A 9,900-nucleotide genomic window follows, 5' to 3' on the forward strand; every position below is an offset into this window, starting at 1 on the left:
CTCATAAAAACGAACAGAACCACCCTGAAAACTAATTAAAACTAACAAAATAAAAAATAAAAAACTCAACAAAATAAAAACTTAAAATGAAAATTCCAAAACTATAATAACCCTGGTCTTTACTGTAAGATTATTTACCCCTGAAAGAGGTTATTTCTCAATTACAGCAGTTCACATTACTGGTGAATGCTAATTTTCAGTCAAATAATTTTTGGAAGGAATTCCAAATTGTAGCATTTTTTGGGCAGATAGCAACAGCATTTATGGTCTTACTGACTAATGACTCTACACATGTTGTATCCCCTGACGGCAAATATTTAGACATGTAGAAGAGAATCAAAGTGCGTCCTCTGAAGCGTCTCTTTGTGCCCCTGCAGCTCGCCCAAACCTTCCCAAGCCTCTCCGTCATTCAAATGGTAAACCGGCAGCACCCACTCTGAATTCACAGGCTACCATTAACAGTCTGGTCCTGTTCTGCGCACTCCGGCCTGGCTCACTGTTTCCCACTACTTTCACCCAAAACGTAGGGAAAAAAATAAAGGGGGTAAAGGGGGGTGGATGGTGGGGGGGGAGACATTTACCATGAGAAAAGAATCCCGAGAAGAGAGTTAAAGAGTGGAGGTGGCACACTTAATCTGTAATCTGTCTCTGTCATTTCGCCTCCAAGCATATCCGCTTCGGCTTGGTTCTGTCACACACTTCATGTAGTAAGACTGAAAACGACCCCGCCTTCGTTTTTTTGCAGCCATCAAAGTGAAACTCACTTAGCAATATGACATTATTTAGAATGTTTATTATGAGTACACCCCACAAAAAATCTCAAGAAGCCATGCTGCACGATTGCAACCAAATTTGAACCATGTGCTTTATAATAGAGAACTAAGTTGACTATGTTTACATGCGATCAATTACACTTTTGTAAGGTCATGTTAACAGGCGCAAAAACCCAAATATGTTGTTATTTGGATTTTTATAAAACAAAATTGGGGTTCCTCCTCTTGGTCTTTTTAGTACAGGGACTAAGTGCGGCGGCCATTTTATGTTACTTGAATTCATTGATTTTTTTCGTTGCCGTCCGGCCAAATACTCATTAGTCACAATTTGGTCGAAATTTATATTTTTTAAAAAATCTATGCAGTACTATTGGTCATTCCAGACGTTTGGGTGTTATTTTTACAAATAGTAAAATGTTGAAAATGGCTTACTCTCTTTGAAGACGCAATGTTAATGTTTACAAAGAAATAAGCAAACAGTAGGAGGTCGTAACTTTGTTCCTCAACTCTTGAGTGACTTTTTTTTTCAATTCTTTATTTTACTCTCTTCCAAATGTAAATATTAGCCACCTCTAAAACTGAGTCTATTTGGTCCCACTCTCGATAGTCAGATTTACTCTAAATAGAGTCAAAATTACTCTACAGAATTTAATGTGAAGTGCCTTATTAGTGTGGTAAGTGACATGCATATAATGTCTTTTATTGACAACAGAAAGTTAAAAGTGACGTCTATATTATTAATACTGTTTTAGTGGTCCTTCAAAAATAAACTCATCCTACAAATTTTGTCTGATTGCTACCCAATTCGAACCCATTGCCTACACAGCAACATTCCAATTTGGGTTCTACGTTAAAAAATAAATAAATAAAGACAACTAATGCTGGACCTTCTGTTATAGCTCTGATGGCATTCAATTTGCGTAACATCTATGAATGCTATGTATTTACGATTGCTCTTCCTTGGCGGAGGTCGGTGCTCTACTGATGAGTGTTGAAGAACATCTGCGCTAACATGAGGCGACCGCAGGAGGTGTGCGAATGGCAGTCATCCACTATGTCAAGCGCTGGAACCCGTGTTAATCTGCATGCGCCTCTCAAAAACATCCTACTAATTACTTCCCATCCCCCCCCCCCCCCCCAAACCCGGCCCCAGGCAAAGTTAAAATGGAAGCATGAAGCAAAGGCACTGGCGTGTTCTGCTCGGCTAGCTTTTGGGTTATGAGAAAAAGAGAGAGGCTGCATGGGGGGCAATCAGGCGGTCATCAACAGCGGATTTGCATAGTAACCAGCGTCAATATCGGGCATATTCCAGCAAATTTGGGCACAAGACCTTGAATTTCAATGCAAATAGATACGATGAAGAAAAATGGGTTATTTCAGCTTCATTTACTGTAAATAATGCCAACATTTAAAAATGTTTATTTTCTTCTGGGTCCTGTGAATAGCTCGTTTTGGGTGGCGTGTGTGTGGCCTTGTTATGGAACTCAAAAGATTTTTCTACCCGCTTTATATATATATATATATATATATATATATATATATATATATATATATATATATATATATATATTTATATATGAGCTACATGCTTCAATCGCTGGATAATATTGAGTGATGGGCTCACACCGGAAGTGTCATGGAAATAATTATACTGTAAATAATGTTGGCCAGTGTGCGTGTGTGTGTGTGTCGTAGGGCTTGACAGCCAAGGGCAGACAGGCATGACATCACATTTCTTATTCAGTGCTTAAGCCGTATTCAAGGAGGGGGGGGGGGGGGAGCAAGAGAGCTAGTTTGAAGGGTGTTGACATATGATGCATCATTGCTTCAATGTTGTGTTGTTGAGCAATGACTTGAAACGCTACGGGAAGATTTTTTTTTTTTTAGGTTCAACCTTAAAATATATTGTGGGACATGTTAGAATGAAGAGTTTTGTTTTGGCGTTGACAAGGGTTTATATTGAGGTTTTTGGTTCGAGCAATTTTCATTTTGGTTATTAAGAAATTGGATTAAGCTTAATTTAAACTATGGAGGAAGATAGTGACAAACCTACATCAGGGTCGTATTTTATGTAACCTTGAAAGTGTGACAAAAAAAAAAGGTATCAAATTCACTTGGTAACTGTCATCGCAAGAACACCCCATGTGGTATTATTTCCACAGGCAGGTCCCATTTGCAAACTAGACTTAACACGTGAGATTGTGATGTCACTTGTTTTTGACACTTTTTTTTTTTTCAACTCTCAAGGCAAAAACATGTATAGTTCAAGGTGTTGTCACACTTGCTGTACTGTGAGGAGCTGCAGTAACCTTTCAAGCAAACACATCGCTCGTGATGGAAGTCTGTGATGCCGCGGGCGCAATCCCGATAAAGTGTTCATTCATTTTCTCACAAATAAAATCTAAAAGCAATTTTGTTGGTACATTGCAAAAAAAGTGAATATTGTCACTGTCTGGTGAAAACCTCCACGTTATGATGATTTTGGGGCAGAATTAGATTCTACTTTCAACTTCTGTAATCAAACAACTGAAGATGACATCAGGTCTCAGGTAACAACCAATCACAGCGCAGCTTCAGAAAACAGCTGAGCTCTGATTGGTTGTTGCCATCTTCAGTCGACAGCATGTAGCAAAATGGCCACCTCTCAAAACAGTATTATTGTTTTGTTTTGTTTCTTCAACGCATTTGCAAGGCGCCAATAAGATACTTCATTTTAGGTAGCGTGCTGCTTCACATTGTCGACGTTTGTACAGCTACCAGATGGTATTTTGGTTGTGAAGAAAACGAAAAACTTTTCATCCTTTCTCCGAAGCATTGCTACAGGTTGCAAAGTTTGAGGTGGCGGTTGAAATTCAGGAGAAAAATGGGGGTTCATGGCTTGGACTTTGCGATGCACAGCTCCCTGCTACATTTGGTGATAAATGTGGCGTAGCAAAAAGGCCCCCCGAGACTCGGCAAAGACTCTGTGGGTTCATTGGTTGTGCACCCGGCCTGCCTCCCCCTGCACCTCATGGCAATCAGTCACCCAACCTCCAAGAAAAGAGGCAATGGAGACAAAGTAAAGGGGAAAGGGGGGGGGGGGGGCGGTATTGTGGAGTGAGAACGGGCATTGAGAGCTTACTCTGCCGTAATGAGTTTGCGTTAGCAGATCGTAATAAAAGAAGCGTAGACTTTAAGATTCGCCGATATTTTGGACTTGGACACTTTATACCTCTTAGGGCTAAAACTCTTGGTCATAGTCTAATCTTGACCAGTTAATACCTCAGGGTTAACGTTTAGGAATACTGTTTTTTTTATTTTATTTAGAACCTTGGTGTGAGGATTCAAGGTGATGGTCTAGGCCTGCCCAGGTTGTACCCCAGGGGTTGGGTTCTGGATGGAATAACTCATTTTTTAGGTCTGTTCAATTTGTCCTCTCGGAACCTTACCGTACCTCGACGTGAGGCTTGACCACGTTTTACTCCAGAGTTAACTTTCAGGATAGAAAATAGGGAACCGGTCTTTCAAGTTTATAATCTATTATTGGGGTTTAGCCTGACGATAATTTAGGGTTTGAAAGTTTATACCACCGGGTTTGGATTCTGGTTACGGTATGTTCTGGGTTTGTACAGTTTATAGTTTATATTTAACTCAATAGGATAGCTCATAGTCTCTTCCAACATATACCCTAAGGTTAGGGGTTTGGCAAGATTATTTTTTGGGTTTATACAGTTGATAGCCCATACAGTATTCACCGGATTAATCGAATTTACACCCAAGGGTGTGGTTTAGGATAAAGTATAATCTCTATGTACGTCCAGTTTATACCTTACAATTATGGTTTGGCTTGAGTATATTTTGGGCTTGTAGAGTTTATACCCCAGTGTAAATATTTGGAATAGTGGATATATTGGACTTCGGAGTCGGGTGCATTTTGGGGTTGTACATTTTGTAGCCAAGGGTTAACGGGTCAAGGAAGGAGAATGAAAATATCTGAGGCTAACCCTACTCATTGAGCCCAATATATGGATGTACATCCAGTTGTTTTTTCGGGTTTAGAAATATGTTTTTCTTTCTTTTCTTTTCTTTTCTGAATCTGCTACATTTTTGAAAATCAGTAAGATGATAAAAAGCAATTACTGACCGAAATGTGACTTTGAGGAGGAGGTAAATGGAGGTTAAATAGAACAAACGTCTTCACTGGACTGGGATGATAGCAGTGGTTCATTTATGTCCTAGTGATGAAGACTAATTCATTATTAGTCGTTCAGCGTTGTGCGTGTCGTCAATCGTGCGTCACATCTCCATGTTCAACTGACATTTTTGGGGGAAAAAAAGTGTCATTGTGTATGTCGATTTTTTTAAAATGGCCGTAATGGTTGCTTGTCCGTATCATGTTATCTGACAACAGTGTGTGTGTGTGCGTGTGTGTGTGTGTGTGTGTGGGCAGGCTTTGCCAAGCAGGCAATTAAAGCACTTCATTAGAGCTTTGTTAGCTCATCCCATCATCATATGGCAGACAGTGATAAGGGCATTTCATGCTTTTCTCGCTCTCTCTCCTCCGTCTGTCTGTCGGTCTGCAGGGAGCAGATACGCTATCAGAGAACTGTCGATCACAGGCCGCCTCGACACCTTCAGCCGAGGCGCTCCAACCTACTGCTTCACAGTACCGTTGGGGAAGCTGCAACTTAGCGTCCAAATGGAACAGCTGGAATGGTTTTGTTGGAACAGCAGGGGGGCCGTGGGACCACTTCCCGCCCATTGATGCTTGAATCTGTAGAGCCTGTACCGCCCACCGCCTCCCACCAGTCAAAACGCTTTCTCTCTAACATTGGGGAACAGTTAAATAGATCCTGCTGCCATACCTTTTTTTTTTTTCTCTGGAGAGTTCAGTATTGTTCATTCGGTAATTTTACCAATTTGACATGTCATCATCATTGCTCTCTCTCTTTTATTTTTTTTTGTATGTGGCTGAGTATGTGTATGTGCGTGCGTGCGTGTGTATTCATTAGTTCACCTAAAACCTATTAAAAAAATCCCATACCGTTCACCTAAACCAAACACTTCCAGCCAGAGTCGTGAGGCCATCAGGAGACCCGAGGAAGGACCAAAGAAAAGAAAGGAAAGTGAAATCCAGCACCGACCAGACACCACCCATCAGGCCACCAACCAGAGTCCTTCACCAACCCCAGAGACATCTAAATTCCAACAAATCAGGGAGACCTCCTGCTGCCATACCTTACAGCGGTCATGGTTCTTCGTGTCCAGTTTTGTCCCAAAATATGTGCCAGAGTTGACACCATGTTAGCTTTATGAAACTGGTTTTGTTTTGTACACCAGGGCACAATTATCTGTTCATTTTGTGTTCCGAGTGTTACACTAGATACTAACATCAACCCAGGAAAAAAAAAAAAAAAAAAAGATACTAACATCAACCCCCTGCATGGCCCCTTTTACTGTCTTCTTTCTGTGTCATCTATCATGCATGTTTTGTTTGTTTCCTGTTTTATTGTGTAGTCACTTCCTCCATCCATGTTCCCATTGTCTACACACCTGTGTCTCGTTTGCTGGGCCTGTGTTTGACCAGTTCCCCAGCCAAGTTGTCATAATCAACAGTGGAGTGGGTACATGGATGTGTGTTTTCCAGTTGTTTGTTCGTAGTGTTTAGATTTGAGTTCTATGCCCTTGTGTTGTTTACGCTACCTTCACTGACTTGCCTCCCCATGCAGGAAATGCATTCCCAGGTTTACAACAACTGGATGTCAAATTTAATAGTAATATATACGAGCCAGGACAGCATGGTAGCGTTTTTTATTTCACTTTCTTAACTCAAGAGTTATTGTTGTACACACGCGTTAGGGTCTGCTAGCATTGGGCTAGCCGCTAGCATCACGTTTACGTCGGCGTATGCGCGCTTCTCTTGTCAAGCACGGGTCTATACGGTAATTGGATTAAGCGTGCGCATGGCGATGTGATGAGCGTAGAATTTGTAAGCCCGCGGATTAGCGGCGCTCACCAGAACAGCTTTTTGGAATCGGAAAACACGCATTGTCATAAGCGTACCGGAACGCTCACTGTACGTTCTTTGCACGTTGAGAAGTTCCTGGACGCTCAAGGGAGATTTTTTAGAAGAGCTCCGTAGCGTAAAATTCTGAATTCCCACTTTCCTCGAATGCATCATTAGTATCTGGTAGCTAGTAGCTAGCTACCTAGCTAGCTAGCTACCTTTGTATACAGCATACCTAGCTATCATGTACTGTATGATGTCTATGAAAAACTGCTGATTATACAAAGCATACCCTTTAACTTAACTTTATACTTTTGTAGCTTGTCTGTTCAGGGACAACAATTGACTTCTAATGGACCCCTATTTCTGACAGTGTAACTCATACAAGTTCGCGGGGGTCCTGAAGCTCATAAGTTACATAAGCAAAACAAAAAAAATTGGCACCATCGACCTCCCTTCATCCTAAATAGCCTCACATTTGTAGCCCTTTAACCAAATGCAATTATATAACCTTGCTGCGTCATTCACATAACGCAAATAGTGGACTGGAAGTAGATTTTATCTATCTACATTCGGTGATTGTGATGCGCTTGGAGAGCATGCACGCAAACAGGGAGCAGGCTGGAGTCGTTGAGCATGGCGGAGGAAGGGGGGGGTGTCGCCCCGGAGCTGACTTGTGACGCGCCGCTCTACCTCTGCTAGACTAGAGATGTCAGAGCAACTTCCCTCATGTCTGTGTCATCGGCGCAAGTCGCACTTGTACACCGCCACATGCCCAGATGAGCAAACACACACACAAATATTTACGCACATGGACACGCTGACGCATTCTCATGCAAGTGTGCAGACACACACGATATATCAAATAATTGCTCTGTTTTCAATAACGTGCACCAGTGATTCCAGAACTGTGTACATGTACAAACATAGAAACAAGAAATTAATGGATGACGTTTAAAGTTTACGCAACTCGTTCTTTAACATGAATTGTCATGCCAGTCAAACAAATCAAGTCGACATAAAAGTACAACATGCGCACAAAACACTTCCTCTGAGTCACAAGTGACAATCATGTCGGGGGCTTGTGTCATTAGCAACGGTGAGGCATTGTAAACTTCGAAGGATTTTGACCGAAGACGTTTCAAGGGTGCGAACAATGAACAATGTAGTAGATTGTGCGGCACGTAAAGATATGTGGTTACCACTGTACATGTTGTTTTACATTTGATTGTTTCATATTTATGGCCTGGAAGTGTTTTTCCTACAAGTGTCTTTCCTACAGTCAATACAGTATATTTACTGTAACTAGAAAATGCAATTTAAAGTGCATGTGAATGCTGTAATGCTGAACGAAAAAATATGGAATCGCGTGGAATGATATTGAATGAAATGAATGAATGAATGAAATACTGAACGATGTGAAATTATATTGGTGAAAAATATGCAACACGATGGAAAGTGATGATATGTAATGATATCAAAAGACTTTGATGTTAAAAGAAATGGAATGAGGTGGAATGTTAGTGAATGGTGTGGAATGATATGATGTGACAAATGTGATGGAAATGGAAAATATGGCAATCTATTGGATGATGTGGAATGATATTGAATTAAACAAAATCATGTGGAATGAAAATAGAAAATTTTGGAATGATTATGAGTGATACTGAATGATGTGAAATGATATTGGTGAAAAATATGCAACACGATGGAAAGTGATGATATGTAATGATATCAAAAGACTTAGAATGATGTTAAAAGAAATGGAATGAGGTGGAATGTTAGTGAATGGTGTGGAATGATATGATGTGACAAATGTGATGGAAATGGAAAATATGGCAATATATTGGATGTGGTGGAATGATATTGAATTAAACGAAATCATGTGGAATGAAAATAGAAAATTTTGGAATGATTATGAGTGATACTGAATGATGTGAAATGATATTGGTGAAAAATATGCAACACGATGGAAAGTGATGATATGTAATGATATCAAAAGACTTAGAATGATGTTAAAAGAAATGGAATGAGGTGGAATGTTAGTGAATGGTGTGGAATGATATGATGTGACAAATGTGATGGAAATGGAAAATATGGCAATCTATTGGATGATGTGGAATGATATTGAATTAAACGAAATCATGTGGAATGAAAATAGAAAATTTTGGAATGATTATGAGTGATACTGAATGATGTGAAATGATATTGGTGAAAAATATACAACACGATGGAAAGTGATGATATGTAAGGATATCAAAAGACTTTGATGTTAAAAGAAATGGAATGAGGTGGAATGTTAGTGAATGGTGTGGAATGATATGATGTGACAAATGTGATGGAAATGGAAAATATGGCAATCTATTGGATGATGTGGAATGATATTGGCAAAACAAATGTGCAATATGTTGGTGGAAAATATGGAATGATAATGAAGTAGAATGATCTTGAAAGATATCTAATAATGTGGAATGACAAGGAATGATGTTGAATGATATAAAATGATGAGGAATAATGTGGCGTTATAATGTTGGAAACATTAGATTTAATTTTTTTTCTGTACATGTGGGAATCGTGGCCATGTTGAAAATCGCTCCCAAGGTAAATGGAAATGAGCTGAGACATATTGAATTTGGAAAGGGAATGATGTACAGCAAATCTGTTATGTTGAATGTGTCAAATGTAAATGTGTGAATTGGGGGTTATGTATATGAGGAAATAATTGATGAGGACGGTTCCAGCATATTTTCACCCAAACAATGAGTTTTGGGTCATTCAAGGGCAACACTGTGCATGGAGAGCCCTGATATAAACTTTACCGCATTATAATGTATTCTGACTCAAGTGAAACATATATTGCCATCTGCGGTGTATTTGCAATAAGACAGTCACCTGAAATCTCCGTTACTCAGGCATCAAGCGCTACAGCCGTGCCTGCTCTGTCCATGCGCATCAGTGTGAGCCCAGTCGGAACGTATCAGCGTTGTCCAGACCAACTAGGTCATGTCGGGGGGATGTCTTGGAGGCAAACATTTATTTCTATGTTGGCCACGATGGCAAGACGTGGTGTGAAGCGTGATGTCAAAAGATCACGCAGCCATGCAGGTCCTCTGGCTACTTGACTCAGCTTTCCCTGCAGGA

General features: G+C 40.3%; 1 protein-coding gene across 2 annotated transcripts in view; it reads left to right on the forward strand.

Annotated features, from left to right (window-relative positions):
* Positions 1-9,900, forward strand: part of LOC144056593 (uncharacterized) — a 63,527-nt gene that overhangs the window by 34,542 nt on the left and 19,085 nt on the right. The window contains exon 6 of one of the 2 annotated variants that reach the window (XM_077573537.1): positions 5,336-5,972. The exons of the other annotated variant lie outside the window; for it this stretch is intronic. Coding sequence (XP_077429663.1) covers positions 5,336-5,524 — 189 coding nt within the window. The 3' untranslated portion in view covers positions 5,525-5,972. Of the gene's footprint in view, positions 1-5,335; positions 5,973-9,900 lie in introns of those variants that run through there. 2 annotated transcript variants of the gene reach the window in all.

This window comes from Vanacampus margaritifer, chromosome 8 (assembly GCF_051991255.1).
Source record: "Vanacampus margaritifer isolate UIUO_Vmar chromosome 8, RoL_Vmar_1.0, whole genome shotgun sequence".
NCBI lineage: Eukaryota > Metazoa > Chordata > Actinopteri > Syngnathiformes > Syngnathidae > Vanacampus > Vanacampus margaritifer.